Source organism: Pongo pygmaeus, chromosome 8, assembly GCF_028885625.2.
Source record: "Pongo pygmaeus isolate AG05252 chromosome 8, NHGRI_mPonPyg2-v2.0_pri, whole genome shotgun sequence".
Taxonomy (NCBI): domain Eukaryota; kingdom Metazoa; phylum Chordata; class Mammalia; order Primates; family Hominidae; genus Pongo; species Pongo pygmaeus.
The window spans coordinates 119,552,056-119,570,353 of NC_072381.2; the positions used below are offsets into that span (position 1 = coordinate 119,552,056).

Below are 18,298 nucleotides of genomic sequence, written 5' to 3' on the forward strand. Positions count from 1 at the left end.
TGAAGACATTTTTGGTTGTCATGACAGGGGTAGGGGCTGCTACTGGCATCTAGTGGATGGAGGCCAGGGATGCTGCTAAACATCCTACAATGCACAAGACAACTCCAACAACAACAAAGAATCTGGCCCCACATGGCAATACTGCTAAAGTTGAAAAGTCTTGCTTCAGATTTTTAAAATATTTTAATGATATTCTAATAGTTATAATGTACAGTTAATGTAAAACAGCAAAATAAAATCTAAGCAGAAATATCATCTTGAATTCCCCTAGAAAAACAAATAAAATCTCAAAAACTGCCTGCAAAGTGCTTAGAAATGTAAGATGCCTAAGAAAGCTAACAGCAAGTACTCTAGGACTAATAGCAATAGCTGTAACCTAACATTTATTGCACACTTGCTATTGACTAAATTTAGCTTTTTTAATTTAAAAAAGTGTATTATTTCATTTAGTATTCAAAATAAGTCTATGAAATTATTATCATTACCATCACTTCTATTTTACGAATAAAAAAAAAAAAAAAACTAGTTAGGCATGATGGCTCATGCCAGGAGTCCCAGGAAAAGCACTTGATCCCAGGAGTTCCAGGCTGCAGTGAGCTCCACTGCACTCCTGCCTGGGCAACAGACTAAGACCCTTGTCTCTAAAAATAAAATAAAAATATTAACAGCAAAACAAAACTGAAGCCTAAGACTTGTTCCAGGTCACACAGCTAGTAAGCAGTTGAACTTTCAGTTTTGTTTTGGATCCAGGTATAATTCCAAAGCCCCAGGCCTTTCCACCTCCTACTTCGAAGATCACTCATTAACTCAACCAGTACTTACTCAGCATCTATTTTATGTGGGAAATATGTCAGCAAATAGTCCCTGCCCTCGTGGAACTTACATTCTAGGGGATAGAATAAAAATAGACCCTAGATATATAATAAAATGTCAGCTGGTAATTAAATCCTATTAAGAAAAATAAATGAGAGCGAAAAGCCAGAGAGTGACTTGAGCTGCTATTTTAGATAAGAAGCCCAGATAGGCCTCTCTGAGAAGGTGACAGCTGAGCCTAGGAATCAGTGAGGAAACAGTCATACAAATGTTTGGAAAAAAGGCAAATATATGCATGTTTATTCAAGCCTTTTATGACACAGTGGTTTAACTTAGATCATTTATGTGAGGCATACTCAATGTGCTACAGAAAACTACTTGAGACACAAGAGTCCTGGCTGTAGTTCACAAGTGAACAATAAAGGGAGGGGGAAGTGAAAAGCAGTAAACACTCAATTTGTTACTTATGTGCCAAATGCATATTCTATATACAGACAACTGTTCTTAATTAAGAATTTTGGTCCCAGCACTTTGGGAGGCGGAGGCGGGTGGATCATGAGGTCAAGAGACCAAGACCACCCTGGCGAACATGGTGAAACCCCGTCTCTACTAAAAATACAAAAATTAGCTGGGTGTGGTAGCGCGTGCCTGTAGTCCCAGCTACTCAGGAGGCTGAGGCAGGAGAATCGCTTGAACCTGGGAAGCGGAAGTGGCAGTGAACTGAGATCTGCCACTGCACTCCAGCTTGGTGACAGAGACACTCTGTCTCAAAAAAAAAAAAAAAAAAAAAAGAATTTTGGGCTAGGCACAGTGGCGCATGCCTGTAATCCTGGCACTTTGGGAGGCCAGTGTGGGTGGATAGCCTGAGCTCTGGAGTTCCAGACTAGCCTGGGCAATGTCGTGAAACCCCATCTCTGCAACAAAAAAAAACACAAAAGTATTAGCTGAGCATAGTGGTGCACACCTGTTGTCCAAGCTACTTGGGATGCTGAGGTGGGAGGACAACTTGAGCCCAGGAGGTTGAGGCTGCAGTGAGCTGAGATCACGCCCACTACACTCCAGCTTGGGCAAGAGAGCAAGACCCTATCTCAAAAAAATAAAATAAAATAAAGAATTTTTGGGCCAGGCGCAGTGGCTCACGCCTGTAATCCCAGAACTTTGGGAGGCTGAGGCGGGTAGATCGCTTGAGGTCAGGAGTTCAAGACCAGCCTGGCCAACATGGCGAAACCCTGTCTCTATTAAAAATACAAAAATTAGCCGGGTGTAGTGGTAGGCACCTGTAGTCCCAGCTACTTGGGAGCCTGAAGTAGGAGAATTGCTTGAATCCAGGAGGCAGAGGTTGCAGTGAGCTGAGGTCGCGCCACTGCACTCCAGCCTGTGTGACAGAGCACAACTCCACCTCAAAAAAAAAAAAAATTTGGTTGGAACCTTAGACAGTAATATTGATGTATTCAAAAATCAAAGAACAGAAATAAAGAGAATGGTGCTTGCCAGGGCACAGGGGGTGAGGGAAAAGGGGAGATGTTGGTCAAAGCCTACAGACTTTTCAGTTATAAAATGAGTAAGTTCTAGGTGCCTAATATACTCCATGATGATAACAGTTAATAATATCATATTGTACACTTGAAATTTGTTTAGACAGTAGATCTTAAATGTTCTCACCACACACACACACACACACACACACAAAGGTAACTGTGATGTGTTAACTAACTTGATTGTGGTAATCATTTCACAATGTATATCAAATCATCACAGTGTACTCTTTAAATATATACAATTTTATCAGTTATATTTCAACAAAGCTGGGGAAAAAATGAGGGAATGTATAAACAAAGATATTTGGAAATAGATGCATTCATTAAAATTTCAAAGAAAGTAAAAGGAAGTTTTCTTCATAGAAAATTAGATGAAGGAAAAAGTTAAGAAAAAAATCTAGTTGTTTTAGAGTTAACCTGACTCACAAAGTATTTTATTTGGAATTAAAAACATTATGTGTATAAGCAAAGATTAACCTTGATTTAAAATAACATCTGACATTTGTGTAATGTCCTAATGTCCACAAACAGTTCCATCAGGTAAGTATTGTCACTCTAAGGTGAAAAATCTTTCACTCAAAGAGGTTGACTTGGCCAAGACAACAGAGCTGGCAAATGCCAATGGGTATCTTCCAAATACCAGACATCAGAATTATTATTATTCTACTCACCCGTTTTGTCACTGTTCTGACAGGATGGAGCAAAAAAGAGAAACCAATTTTCTACTCAATTCCTAATATTTTTAGGTAAATTTAACAACTTGTAACTGGTTCATTTCTAATAACCGTATTTGAAAAAGCTCTAAAGGTCCACTAACAAAGCTCAGATTTTAACTTCGCATTTGTTAGCATGTGGCCTTGAACAAGTTACTTTTTATCTCTCTGTGCTTCAGGTAATTCATCTGTACAATGGGGATAACAGCATATGTCACAGAGAGTTCTTGTGAAGAATCCATGAACTAATATATGTAATATACCAGGCACCTAATTATCAGCATATACATGTTTACTGCTATCATTAAATGTATAACATCTTATAATTTATAAGGGAAGTATGAAAGTGCTAAGAGTCTAGATCTAAGTAAAGTGGGAAGAGGCATCAGAGATAATCTCAAGAGGAAGATCTAAAAGAATAGGTACAGGCTACAGGAAAATGAGAAAGTTACTCTACAAAATGCAAGAATAGCAGCAGCACTGATGGTTCAAGTACAAAAGCATACAGTTTATTCACATAATATAGTATTACAGTAAGGATATGAATAGCAATAGCAGGCATTTGTTTGGGGGTAATATTAAGAAGGGCCTTGGAGTCTTGAAGAGATACTTGCAAACCCAAGTTCACAGTAGCATTATTAACAACAGCCAAAAAGCAGAAGGAACCCAGATGTCCATTAATGAGTAAACAAAATGTGGTATATACATACAATGGAATATTATTCAGCCTTAAAAATAAATGAAATTCTGACATGTTACAACACGGATAAATGAGGACATTAGGCTAAATGAAATAAGCCAGCCATGAAATGAAAAGTATATGATTTCACCTATACGAGGTATCATGAGTAGTCAAACTCAGCAACAGAAAGTAGAATGGTGGTTGCCAGGGACTGAGGGCAAGTGGAAATAGTGTTGTTTAACGAATACAGTGTTTCAGATTTGCAAAGTGAAAAAGTTCTGCAGATTGGTTGTCCAACAGTGTGAATATATAATAACACTACTGAAATGTACATATAAAAATGGTTAAGATAGTAAATTTTAAACTATCATGAAAACAGAACTTCACATATCCAAAACTATATTATTATTTACTGAACAATAATCAATTATTCTGTTCTCTAAATTTTAATGTTTTAAACCAATGAATTTAGAATGGAGATTTTAAGAAAAAGTTTTGGAATTTTATGACTTGTTATTTCCTTTTGAGTTTCTCTTAGTTTTGACAATATTATACTTCTGCATTCTTTCAAAAGTGAAAAATTTGAGTTGTCTATAAAAATTTCTAGCATGTTAATACATTTACACTATTTAACATATTAAACTTAGATATTTGAAAAACTCGACATTTGCGCACACATTCAGTAACTATACATTTATTGTTCAACTACTATGTGCATGATTCTAATGTGGAAGTAAAAATGAACAAAATGATATTTTCCTTTAAAGAATTCTATCTCGAATCCCTGTGCCCGTGGGGGAAAAAAATTAACCTAAAAGTATAAAAAACTTACTTTTTTATGATATGTTCCTGCTGCAAATATTTATCTTGCACACACTTTTCAAACAGAACTAATGCATGTTCTCCCTTATTCATTCCATTTGGTACTCGATGTTCTGCAAACTCCGTAGATAAGAGCTCAGATTCTATTTCTTCCAACAAATCCTCTGATGCTGAAACGCTCTTTATTTTTGAAATAAATTTCTTGGTGCAGTCTGTATCATAGGGGCTTTCGGAATAAGTCTTTTCATTAGCTGATTCTGGAAATGTAGATGACCTTAATTCCACCAATATTTGTGTTACTTTCTGTTCTGTTTCATTTGTTTTTGAAATTTGTTTAGCAAAATTTCCACTAGGAAAATTAGCTATTTGTTCAGAATTTTCTGAGCCTATGTCTGTTTTGGCACAAGAATCCTCACCTCCACCATGATCTGGAATATAATTTTCCTGGGCTTCAATTTGATTATTATGCTCATTAGGTTGACATAAAGTTTTATCAGTGTTTAATGACAATAGTTTGGACTCATTTTCTAATTTGCTGCTTTCATTGCCAGAAAACAAGTTGCATGAGTCTTCCTTTAATTCAGGTGTTTTCCCAACATTTTTATCAGAGGAAGTAGAGGCTATGTGGTCTGTCTCTGACATGCTGACTGGCACCAATTCACTTTGTAATTCTTCAAATCTGCTCCTGATCTTCGTTTTACATCTAAGAAATTGAAACATCAAAATTAAAAACCACTTTAAACCAAAACCCCATACAAACTTGCACATACTCTGTGATGTGGAATAACTAACACCACAAATTTTATCACTAACAATTCCTTTAAAAGCCTGTCCTTGAGAAAAAAGAAAAAGGACTAGGACAGCTAACCCAAGCTGGCTAGCTACAAACAGTAGGGCCACTGCAAAGTCTCACTGTCTTTCCTCCTTCATTTCAGTCAAACAACTTCATTAATTAATTTCAGTTGTAGTCTGGCATTCTCCAATCATCCCCATAAGATGTTAGGTAAGGAGTAACGCTAGCAACTAGATGAGTGCCAAAGAATGCTTAGAATTCTTTCAGCTCTGTAAAGAAAAAAAAGACTACCTCATAAATCTGTAAGAAAATACTGGAGAAATAATACACCAATAAAAGCACTAGAAATCACAAACCAAGATAACAAAACAACGTACATTAAAGAAGATAAAAATTCACTAAGAAGGAAACCTAAATAACAAGACACAACTATCTATAGCCCAGAGATCTACATTTGAACCATAATGAAGTTAGGGTGTAAAGAATCCCTGGTAGAAATTAGTTTTTCATCCAGGCAGGAATCCAGAAAGTACCATGGTGATTTTCAAACATTCTCATGAGGAAAAAAACAATGTCCAGTACAAATAAAATGGAGCCCATATGCACTGCCTAGGTCAATAAAAGCAACTTTAATAAATTAATTTGACCAAGTTAGAATATATATATATATATATATATATAATATATATTTTTTTTTTTTTTGAGATAGTCTCACTGCTGTTGCCCAGGCTGGAGTGCAATGGTGAGATCTTGGCTCACTGCAACCTCTGCCTCCCAGGTTCCAGCAATTCTCCTGTCTCGGCCTCCCAAGTAGCTGAGATTACAGGTGCCCATCACTATGCCTGGCTAATTTTTTGCATTTTTAGGAAGAGACAGGGTTCCACGGCCAGACTGGTCTCAAACTCCTGACCTCAGGTGATCCACCTGCCTTGGCCTCCCAAAGTGCTGGGATTACAGGGGTGAGCAACCGCACCCGGCATAGAATACATTTTTATATTGTTTATGGAGGTTACTATTCTAGCCATTTTATGACAAGTAGTCATCTTCAAATATTATCCCACAACACATAATCATAAAATATTTCCACAATCTTGATTAAAAAAAATTGTTGACTTCTTTTGTCAGGTATCAACAAAGCATGTACAAGGTAATGAGTTACTGAAACCATGTGAGGTTAGATTAAAAAGTGGACAGATCATAGTTTTGACAGAAATAACAGAGCAATAATTCCAGATGAGAGATATACTAATGGAAAATAGCTCTAGTTTATACATGAGATATAAACTAATGGAAAACTAATGGAGAGATATGCTACATTTTTAAATAACAAAACATGCATGGTTACATCAGGCTGGGATAAAGGTGGTTATCAGAGGATGATGAAAAGAGAGAGAGAAGACTGTCAGGTAGACTCCATAGAAGGCTAAGCAGGAGTGAATTTTGTTAACAACAAATCATAGTAAATCACAGTGACTTGTAGACTTATAGTGCAGAGTTTCTAGCACATAGTGGGTTCTCAAATATTTGTTCAATTAAAGCCTGTAAGCACAGAAATGGCAACACTAGTATTTGAGAAACATTATTCTAGGAATGTCGAAAATGGGAGGAATAAGTGTAAGAAAGGAAAAGCAGACCAGCTTGTTTGCTAAATATGCTAATTTCTAGACTGCCCTCTGGGGCATCAACTAAACAGCCATTGGCCTAAATACTCTACCTCTCCGTATAAATATGTTTCCAAACAACCAAATTATCATTATTTTGCTGCAGATATTTTATAACCAAGCCAAAGCACACACTAGTATTAAAGGCTTGGTTTAGACAATACAAAGAAATGGAGTAAATAAAAGACCTCGTAAGTACTCTGTATTCCAAAATCTAGGACAAAATAAAATAATTCTCAAACAGAGGCGCTGTCATCTACGTTACCTCACCCAAAGTAACTCACTTTAAGATATAACTTGAGGGCTGGGCGTGGTGGCTCACGCCTGTAATCCCAGCACTTTGGGAGGCCAAGGGGGGCAGATCACGAGGTCAGGAGTTCAAGACCAGCCTGGCCAAGACGGTGAAACCCTGTCTCTACTAAAAATACAAAATTAGCTGGGCGTGGTGGCAGCCGCCTGAAATCCCGGCTACTCAGGGAGCTGAGGCAGAGAACTGCTTGAACCCAGAAGGCAGAGGCTGCAGTGAGCCAAGATTGCACCACTGCACTCCAGCCTGGGCGACGGAGCAAGACTTTGTCTCAAAAAAAAATTAGCCGGGCATTATGGTGGGTGCCTGTAATCCCAGCTACTCGGGAGGCTGAGACAGGAGAATCGCTTGAACCCAGGAGGCGGAGGTTGCAGTGGGCTGAGATTGTGCCATTGCACTCCAGCCTGGGCAACAGAGTGAGACACTTCGTCTCAAAAAAAAAAAAAAAAAAAAAAAAAGTAAGGAGAGGGAGTACATCTTTGAGTCAAATTACACCTCTTCATGCCAAGCAGCTGGGAACAGCTTCGACTTTTCTTCAGAGAAAACAATGAGTTTGTGACTTCATTTTTTTTTTTAAATGGCTAGAACCTGTCTTAATTTCTGGAGTAAGTTTTTTGTAGTAACCAAAAGTGGCGGCAAAGTTACATCGGACCAAGAGATTCTTAAAGGACTGCACTTCAGAGGAAAGTACAGAGGTTAGGAGTGTTTTACACTGTATGACTGGAGACCCAGTAAGGAAAAAATAAAACCATTTCATGTTTATACCCCAGATTTAAGATTCCTCAGTAAACCAGTTGTACTACTTTTCCATTCTTATCTCTCAACACATTCCTGAAATCCTAGCACTTCATTATACTTTACTAGCCCAACCAGTCTAACTCAAAGATTCCCCCAACTTGCGTATTAACATTTCAATGGCTTTGTTCTCAACTAGAATGTTCTTCCCTTAGGTCTATCTAAAGTCTATGTTTAAAGGACCAATTCTAATGTCACATCTTCCTCCAAATTTTCTCTCATCACCAGTACAAAAATAGTCTCTCAGGGTAAATTAAAAAACACTGCATTTACACTCATCAAGCACATGGAGCCTTTCTTGTGGCCTTTTTGAAGAGGCACCATTTAGCCTTTTAAACGATCTTTGTACTTGCACGAAGACGGAACCTCACTCTGAACTGAATCAAACTCTTAAGTCTCATGCAATATGACAGTAATAATAAATCTAACAAACATTCTCTACTACATTTACACACATTTTTGCAAATGCTCTTCAGTGGTTATACAAATGACGGTGGGGTCAACTGGGTTTACACAGTGATCTAGGGAGCAAACAGCATTCAGTGGATGGAAAACAGGTTGTAAGATGACAATGTGGAAGACAGTATAGAACAACAAAAACGTCTCATCCTGCTGGATATACATCTAGATTTAAAAAGCTGTTTATTCAGTTACCTAAGCTTAGAATGTTTTACATATCCTTCTCCTGTAAATTAAGGAAGACTCAGATTAACCTCAAAAGGCAAGTACTTTCTGTAACTTCTGTCAGCAATATGCTCACGACTTTTAGAAAAATCATGTAAATTGGCATGTGATAACTACTTAGCTTGCAAGCTGGTTTTTTTTTTTTTTTTTTTTAGCTGGAGTCTTGCTCTGTTGCCAGGCTGGAGTGCAGTGGCATGATCTCGGCTCACTGCAACCTCCGACTCCCTGGTTCAAGCTATTCTCCTGCCTCAGCCTCCCAAGTAGCTGGGATTACAGGCACGAGCCACCATGCCCAGCTAATTTTTGTATTTTTAGTACAGACGGGGTTTCACCATGTTGGCCAGGATGGTCTCAATCTCTGGACCTCGTGATCCACCCGCCTCGGCCTCCCAAAGTGCTTGCACACCTTCTGATGATGCTCAAATGAATACTGTTTGGCAGCCAAAGGAAAAGGAGGGGGTTAACAATGGTCTATGTGTATATACTTAACAAAGCCATCACCATAAATAGCTGCACAAGAGTGGTAGCAGATGGGGAGAAAAAGCAATGAACTTGATTATGTCCACAATTAACCAGAAGAAAAACAGTACGCTGAGTCCTCATGTAGGCCTCCAGTTGACAATACTGATGCAGGTCAATTTGGTTGCTGTCCAAGTTTTTTTGGGGGAGAGAGGTATGGGGTAAAAGGGGAGCCATCATCGAGGCTACTAAGGATAGAATGGCAAGTAGTAGACTAAAGGGGAAGGATGTAAAACAAGACATTAGTTGGCAAGATTATTTTAATTTTAGAAGTGCTGGTACACTGGGGGTACAGTGTGTAATCCCAACACTTTGGAAGGCTGATGTGGAAGGACTGATTGAGCCCAGGAGTTTGAGACCAGCCTGGGCAACATAACAAGACCTAATCTCCGTAAAAAAAAAAAATTGTTAAAGTTAGCTGGGCATGGTGGCATGCACCTGTAGTCCCAGCTACTCAGAAAGCTGAGGTGGGAGGATCACTTGAGTCCAGGAGTTCAAAGCTGCAATGAGCTATGATGGCACCACTGCACTCCAGCATGAGCAAGAGTGAGACTCGGTCTCTAAAAAAAAGAAATGCTTGTACAAAGCAAATTTACACTCATATATATATATATATATATATATATAGTAATTATAATTATAGATTACAATACCTTTTAGCAACTCTTACTCATTAGAAGAAATACTGTATTTAATACAGTACAGTCACAAAATTCCTTTTAACTCAAATACTTTTTCTCCCTTAGAGTTGTTTCTGTTTCTGACACAGTACTACAGGACCAATTCACACTTCGAAATCATTTCAGTGGGTGAGAACTGGTTTCGCTCTTACTGGAGCTCATCAGCTGTAGGCAACTGGTCAAGAAACAATTTTTTACTTGCCTTAAAGTCAACCATTACCCACCCTGGAACTTATTTTTTAATGAAAGAACTCACATTTCTACAAAATTATTTCCATACAAGAGCCATGTAAATGAAAACACTGTCTTCTGGTTCCATTTCCTGTTTTTCTAATTAGCAGTATAAACAACAAAAAATTCAGGTTTGATAAACTGCAAATATTGCCCCTATATATAACATCACTATTATAAAATCTAAGATTGGTCCGAGGTATTTTTCAGACCCTGCATTTTGATGGACCAGCTGGTGCCTGCCACCTGGACCACTAAACTGGCTCAACTGGTCTTCTGACTTAGCACAAGAAGACAGCTTCAACCCACCATGAGTCATCCCCGACCCAACCAATCAGCATTCCCCATTCCCTAGCCCCCTGCCCACCAAATTATCCTTAAAAAACCCTAGTCTCCTAATTTTCAGGGAGATTGGTTTGAGTAATTCACTTCTTACTACTACTTGGCTGGCTCTGCATTTCTTAAAACTTTCTCTATTGCAATACTGCTATCTCAGTAAACTGCCTCTATCTGTGCAGCAGGCAAGAACCTGTCAGGCGATTACAAACTCACAGATATTTAGTAACAGGTTATCAAACAAACTAGTCTCATGCAAAGGTACTAAGAAATACATTTCCAAACTAGATGTTCATTTTTACCAAATACATATTGAGCATCTATTAATATGTGTAGGCACTATTCTAGGTATTGGGAACATGGCAGTGAATAAAACAGAAATCCTCATTTTATTCTTTGTGTTTTACTGCCAATAAACACTACAGTATTATGAATTCTACAGTATTTAATGTTACAGTATTTTAACTTTAAGGTTTGCCAGGGCTCCATCAGAAGCTAAGTAAGAAATGCATAAGTGTTTTAAGTCTATTAAGAGAAATTGGGCTTCATTCACAGACTATAAATTTTTAAATTATAAACTGTAGTACCATTCTTTTTTTTTTTTTTCTTTGAGATGGAGTCTCACTCTGTCACCCAGGCTGGAATGCAGTGGTGCCATCTTGGCTCACTGCAACCTCTGCCTCCTGGGTTCCAGTGATTCCCCTGCTCAGCCTCCCAAGTAGCTGGGATTACAGGGGTGTGCCACCATACCCAGCTAATTTTTGTATTTTTAGTAAAGGTGGGGTTTCACCATGTTAGCCAGGCTCTCTTGAACTCCTGACCTCAAGCGATCCACCGGCCTCAGCCTCCCAAAGTGCTGGGATTACAGGCATGAACCCCCGTGCCCAGCCCATACCATTCTTAAATAATACCAGTTGTACACTTCTCAAGTAATATCCATTAAGCAAACTGAACTTGAGACCACTCCTGTTCTTCAATATAATGGTTTACTGTCCTTTGTAGGAAAAGTACCTACATTAAAAGAGTTTTTATTATCCAAAAACACCTTGAAAGCAGCATAAACAAAAGAATAACATCTTTCTGACTAGTTCCATCAAGATTTTGATATTGCAATTAATGTCAGAAGTAAAATCAAATCAAAAACGCATCCACACAGTTCAATGTAACCTGCTCACAACCCCCAAATAACTGACTTTTAAAAGACACTTTCTGGATAAAGCTAGCTATTTACTTATTTATTTATGTTTAGAAACAGGGTCTCACTCTGTCATTCAGGCTGGAATGCAGTGGCTCAATCATAGGTCACTGCAGCTTCAAACTTCTGGGTTCAAGCAATCATCTCACTTAAGCCTCCCAAGTAGATAAGACTACAGGTGCATGCCACCATACTAGCTAATATTTTTAACTTAGCTTTTTAAAAACAGAATAATAGGATGGGAAAGAACTTGTGTAAGAAACATGAAAATGTTTTATGTGATGAAAATACCTGACACTTAAGTTTCATACAAGGTGAATTTATGCAGATCAAATTCTGCTTTTAAAAGATAAAAACCGAGAGGGCTATTTCAAAAAAAAAACTGTAAAGTTCTACAAAAAGAAGAAATAATTTTTAAATTAGTCACATCTTATTAAGCTTTTGGGTAAAAGTTAACTTTTTATTATTAGAGACAGGGTCTTGTTCTGTCACCCAGGTTGGAGTGCAGTCAGAGGTCACTTGCAGCCTTAAATTCCTGGGCTCAACTGATCCGCCCATCTCAGCCTCCTAAGAAGCTGGCACTACAGGTATATGCCGCCAAACCCAGCTAATTTTTAAAAATGTTTTGTAGAGATGGAGTCTTGCTATGTTGCCCAGGGTGATCTCAAACTACTGCGTCAAGCAATCTTCTCACTTCAACCCCCCAAAAGTGCTGTGATTACAGATGTGAGCCACCATGGTTGGCACAAATTTAACTGTAATATACTGAGTTTAAGTGAAACATAGCACTAGAATAAAAAAGTTTCCTTTAGTTCACCAGTTTGAAAAGTTTGTTTTATGAGACCAAGGTTATTTATCCCTGTGGGGGTATGTTTAGCTTTACAATCCAGACTCAGGGCAAGAACTTTATGATATGTGCATTATATCTCTCACACACACACACACACACACACACACACGCGCACAAAGATGTTTAAAAAAAAAAAGACTTGAGCAATAGATGCGGCAAGACCCCCACCCTCCACCAACTCCCAAATAGTACCAAATCCTGTGATAGGATAACAGGACAAAGAGAAATTATGGTCCATCAAAATTCCATGAAAAAGAGGGTCAGTGGCCACATCATAGTTCACATTATCAAGTTACACCATATATGTCATATCAGCTCGGTAATTTTACGTCACCTACAAATACTTTAAAATACTAAAGCAGAAAGTTACCAGAAATAACTTTCTATTAATACAGAAATCTAATTTGAAGACTGCACTTGCACTTTAATGAGTCTAAGAAAACATGAAAAATATTATCAGCTAATTTTCCTCCAAATCTGAAAACGAATAAAGTAGGTAAAAAAAAAATCTGACCTATAGTTCCTTTTTCAAAAAGGAGGGCTCTCAGGCCTTCTTTTACAGGTGGCTCACACCTGTAATCCCAGCACTTTGGGAGGCCGAGATGGGAGGATCAAATGAGGCCAGGAATTAAGAGACCAGCCTGGGAAACATAGCAAGACCTGGTCTATAAAAAATAATAATATATATTTTTTAATTAAAAAGATTAGCATGGTGGCCCGTGCCTGTTGTCCTAGCTACTCAGGAGGCTAAGGCAGGAGGATTGCTTGAGCCCAGGAGTTCAAGGCTACAGTGAATTATGATCATACCACTATACTCCAGCCTGGGTGACAGATTGAGATCTTGTCTCAAAAAACTAAACAAAATGAAGGCTAGTATCTTTAAAAAAAATTTTTTTTCAAGTTATAAGCCTGCATTACATTAAAAAGTTTGGGTTAATGTTTAAATTTTGAAGACACCTTCGGCCAGAGTTGGTTAATTTGGTATGCTCTAGTTTATTAAAAACATGAACTGATAATCTACTGTGGGATTATGTAGTAAGTGCTGTAGACACTACATAGTCTACATAATCCTATAACTATCAGTTCATGTGTCTTAATGATAGACAAATGTTAATAAGAAATACACTCACAATCCAATCAACACTATGCTGGGGCTGATTTCCACTTTGTGTCTACTGTCCCTTCATCTCAGTATTTTTCCTTTTTTTTTACTTTTTAGCCCAAATACATTTTTAAAATCTCAGTAGCTAAGAAAGTTCAAAGCAGTTTGAAACAATAAATTATCTATGCTCTCACCGCTGCCCCTAAAATGAATACTAAGTATAACATTTGCAATACTGTAAACTCAGTGATATGTTTATGAGAAATTGAAGAACCAGTTTTAGTTATTTTAAGGTAAAGATAACAGAAAAACCTAAGTTTTACTAAAAGAAAAGAAACTTCAGGGTAAGGATTCTTACTTTAACACGAAACTGTTGCATGAATTTGAGAAACTAGAGCAGATTAACTAGTCCTTCTTCAAAGGGAAAGATTATTTTCTAAATCTCCAAATAAAGCTGCTTTGTGCTTCAACCTACTGTCTCTTCCCTAGAGTCAGTATACTGCAATGCTTTTATCTTCACTCCATGATGTCAGCATAAAGCTGCAAATAGATGTTTCTAAACTGAATATACTAAGCAATCATCATCAGCTATGCTGTCACTGCAGAGCATTAAAGGACAACTCTCTAGTTTATGGGTGAAGAAACTAAAAGGTTAGAGTGGTCACTGTGATACACACCAGCCAACCCTTTCCGTTAGCAATAAATAGGACTCAAAAGCCAATGACACACTATGGAATCTCCACTGTTGAAAGAAACCTTAAGTTTACATGCAGTTATTCTGAATGTAACAGGGCCTTTAAAAAACAAATACAATCTATGCATTTCCAGGGAGAATCTTCAGTAATCATACGTTTGCCTACTATGCTGTAAAAAGTTGTTTTAATTCTTAATACTGCAAGATTCGTGATATCTTCACTGCATTAAAAATAACATGAAAAGACCAAAAATAAAAGACAAAAATGAACCTGGCCAATCATTACTGTTTTTTATCTGTGTAATGTTGGATAAAGAATTGAAGTTACACAGGGAACAGTGTACATTACACACAGAGACAGTTCAGTTTCACTATCAATCTCTCTTGAACCTGAATCCTTCCCACGAGATGAACACTCGGTAAATATTAAGGTGTACTTGATAGTTGGGAAAGCCACACCCACAACTAGCATACCTAAATAGATAATAATAGCATATTAATTTCTTCTGAATGACTACCAGCACACCTCTTGAAACCCTGATTTACTGCACACCTTAGAAGACAACACCCGGCCTATCGTTTTGGAAGAAACAAAAAGCTGGGCATCAAAGGAACATGACACACATGCAGAGAAAACGGCCAAGTACCTGGGACTGTACTGCGTATTTTTACTATATTCTCTCTTCTGATTCCCATAGGTAACAAGATTATCAAGTGAAAGAAGTAGGATTCTAATCCAGATGTTCTGACTCGAAATCCAGGACTTTTTCCTCTAAACAAAATGAAGATGGGAATATTAGCTGAAGTTGTTAAACTGTTAACAGCTAAGCAATAATCACACCTGCATTGTTTCCCAAGATTGCTACTTAGGGACACGTGGAAGGGTTTTTGTTTTGTTTTTGCCATTTTTCATTACTGATGGAGACATAAATCTGAAACCCCTTCCTTACCAACCAAGGTTTATGAAATGCCTTGACGTCCTTGAAAGACAACATAAAGAACAGTATCCACCACTCCAAAGAATCATTTCTAAGGAACTTAGAATCACAGTAATGGAAGTGTTTCGAAGAGGGTAACAAGTCTTCACAACAGTAAATATAAAACACCCACATATAGTCAACTTGAGACGAAAAACGAAATAGGCGATTGAGTCTAGGAAAGAATCTCGAGCAGGTGGGGTTTGGCTGCAGTTCACACGCAGCCCAGGCAATGAGCTCGAATTCAGACGCTCTCGAGGCACAGCCCCCACGACCCCCGCTGACCCCTCTTCGCCACCTCCAAGGTCCCGGAAGCGAAGAGGGAAGGCAGGGAGAGGAAAGGGCTTGAAACCCGTTCCCCAGCCCTCCTCTTCCTCCGCGCCCTCGAAGGAGCCAGGTGGGGAGCCGGCTCGACCTCGACCTCGACCTCGCCCTCGCCCTCGCCCTCGCCCCCGCCCTGGGACGTGCTGGAAGGAGCAGAAGGTTGGCAGCCCCACCGCACCGCCACCGCGACTCCCCGGTGTGCCCCGAGTGCCCCTCAGACACTCACCCCACTTATCCAAGCCTCAGGCCACACCCTAACGAGGCTGCTGGAGCTCTGGCTCGGGGGTCAACCTTTCCATAGCGGGCTCCAACCAGCCAAGAGTGGGAGGAAAAGACCGCGGTGAGAAACACAGCCGACGCCTCACTCAGCCGCCGCTTCCCCAAACCCCTACGGAGCTGACACATCAACAAAGATGGCGGCGACACCGAAGCCGGCCCGGTTACAGCTGAGGGGGCGGGGGCTCCCTGGAGGAACCAATCAGCGCAGCGCGGGCGGGGTGACGCAGCACACCTTGAGGTCCTGGGTAACCTGTCTGCAGTGGGCTGGGCTGGCGGAGCTCGCCTCCCACCTCGCGGCCCGGGAGGCCCCACCTCGCGGCCCGGGAGGCCCCGCCCCGCACTCCGCCTGGCTGGGCATCCAAGCCTCAGCGACCTGGAGAGCCAGGTCTCCTGCCTCTTGGTCGGGTTCTTCCTTTTAAGCTCCTCCCGACCCACGCAGGCTGTTTCTTTCTGCAGGACGCTCTTGTTGGCTATTACTCCTCCTCACCCTTTGGCCTGCATGAGTCAGGGACATAAAGCAATAAAAGAGAATTTGAAATTGTGGCTTCCCGGCTCTGATGCGTAAACCTTGCACCTTACGTGGGCGGAGTCGGCTGGAGCAGGCTACCTGCCAGGTCGACGATTCAGCCCTGGGGGAGACCTCTGGGGGTTCCATAACAGCGCGTTCGTGTCTTCAGCGTGGCGCTACTGCCATTGTTTAATAATAAACTGTCGGTGCCTTCGTCTCTGGCTTCAGGCTGAGTGCACTGATGGTAGGAAGTGTCCTCTCCCGGCTGAGTAACCTGGCACACAGCATGGCAACAAAAAGTGTATTGGGTACAGTTGCCTCGCCAGGCCCAGAGAAGGAAGGTCAGCAGTTCAGTCTCTGGAGGTTTTGCAAACCTCCTCAGTCCGGGGAAACGATGTTCTTTGGTTTAGGACTTACACACATCTCATGAATGAAAATAGCTAATGCAGACGATTCTGCAATGTAAGAGTTTGTAAAGCAAAACTTACTACTGTTAAGCGTCTTCGATACTGTTGGCAAAACACACACACGGAGGTGTAATGGCCCCTCACTCCTCCTTAAATGAAGGTACTACATTGAAGCACATTTTGCAGTTAAAGTGTCTTGTCATAGAAAATAAATGATTTGACTTTAAAACAATAAATCGACCAAACCTTCCTAGGGAGACATTAATCCAAGGGGAAAAAACTGAAGAAACCTTAAGCTGTTTTCAGTACTCGTCAGTAATAACATTGGTATTACTATTTCTGAATATTTCTGAATTTATAATTACTATAAAGTATATAAATGTATCTTTGTGAACCAAGTTTTTCACCATAAGATAAAAGAAATACAAATATAAACCAAAGACATTACATTAAAATTCTACAATCCTATATTTGAATTTACAAATATTAGAATTAACTCATGGTACATTTTTTTCATGAAAAAAAAAAAGGTGTGTCCACTGAGAACTCCTAGAACAGTGACCAACCCATTGCACACTCCTGTTCCCCAGATTATGATCTCTAAAGAGCATTGCCCCAAAAAAGTTACCTTGGCTTCTCTTAGAGGTTAAGTGCTGATTCCCAGTAGGGGCAAGAAATATGCAAGATAGCCTAGGACATATCGGTTGTAGCAGAAAGCAAGGAAGAAAAGCAAAGATAATATGAACTGTGCCCAAAAGACTCAGAAGGCAGTTTAAAGATGCCCCAACTTCTCAAACAGGACAAATTTAGCATTCAAAAATAATAACAGCAACTGGTTGAGATGCACTATGTAAAAAAATCAGAGTGCATTTATTTTTTTAATGTCATTGACCCTCTTGGAAAGATGCCAACAAATCATTACAATCTGAGAACTGATAAAGGTAAAGAATCAAGCATTCATCCTACCTTTCCTGTTGCAAACTGAATGTCAATCAAATAGTCAATGTGGGGAAGCTCTTCTCTATAGAACTCCATGTAATAATTGCAGAAAGAAAGATAGATGATCACCATTTTGCAAACCCTGATGAAATAATGGGTCTAGGTAATGATCATCTGTGAATCTAGAACCATTAGATGAAAAACTGATAGGAAGCTTCGTATTGTAATGGATGGATGGGGCTGGCACCACTTGAACCTACTAGATCAATCTTAATATCCTCCAAAGTGAAACAACTACATACTATGTATTTTCTGAAATGCTACAGTAGAGAAGCACAACACCACCTGTGAAGTATTCCTGCCAGGGGGATGCAATCAACAAAATTGAATGGAAAAAAAAACCCTGCAGTTACTGCAATAAATTGCAAGTACAGGATTTAAAGAGAAAC

General features: G+C 39.4%; 1 protein-coding gene across 3 annotated transcripts in view; it reads right to left on the reverse strand.

Annotated features, from left to right (window-relative positions):
- The window catches only part of CCDC186 (coiled-coil domain containing 186), a 54,806-nt gene extending 38,140 nt beyond the window's left edge, over positions 1-16,666 (reverse strand). The window contains exons 1-3 of one of the 3 annotated variants that reach the window (XM_054503840.2): positions 15,943-16,165; positions 15,063-15,187; positions 4,579-5,271 (exon numbers count right to left, since the gene is read on the reverse strand). In XM_054503840.2, the coding sequence (XP_054359815.1) occupies positions 4,579-5,210 (632 nt within the window). In that variant the 5' untranslated portion in view covers positions 5,211-5,271; positions 15,063-15,187; positions 15,943-16,165. Of the gene's footprint in view, positions 1-4,578; positions 5,272-15,062; positions 15,188-15,942 lie in introns of all 3 variants that reach the window. The other 2 variants (XM_054503841.2, XM_054503839.2) reach the window with 2 other exon arrangements.
- Positions 16,667-18,298: the final 1,632 nt, after the last annotated feature.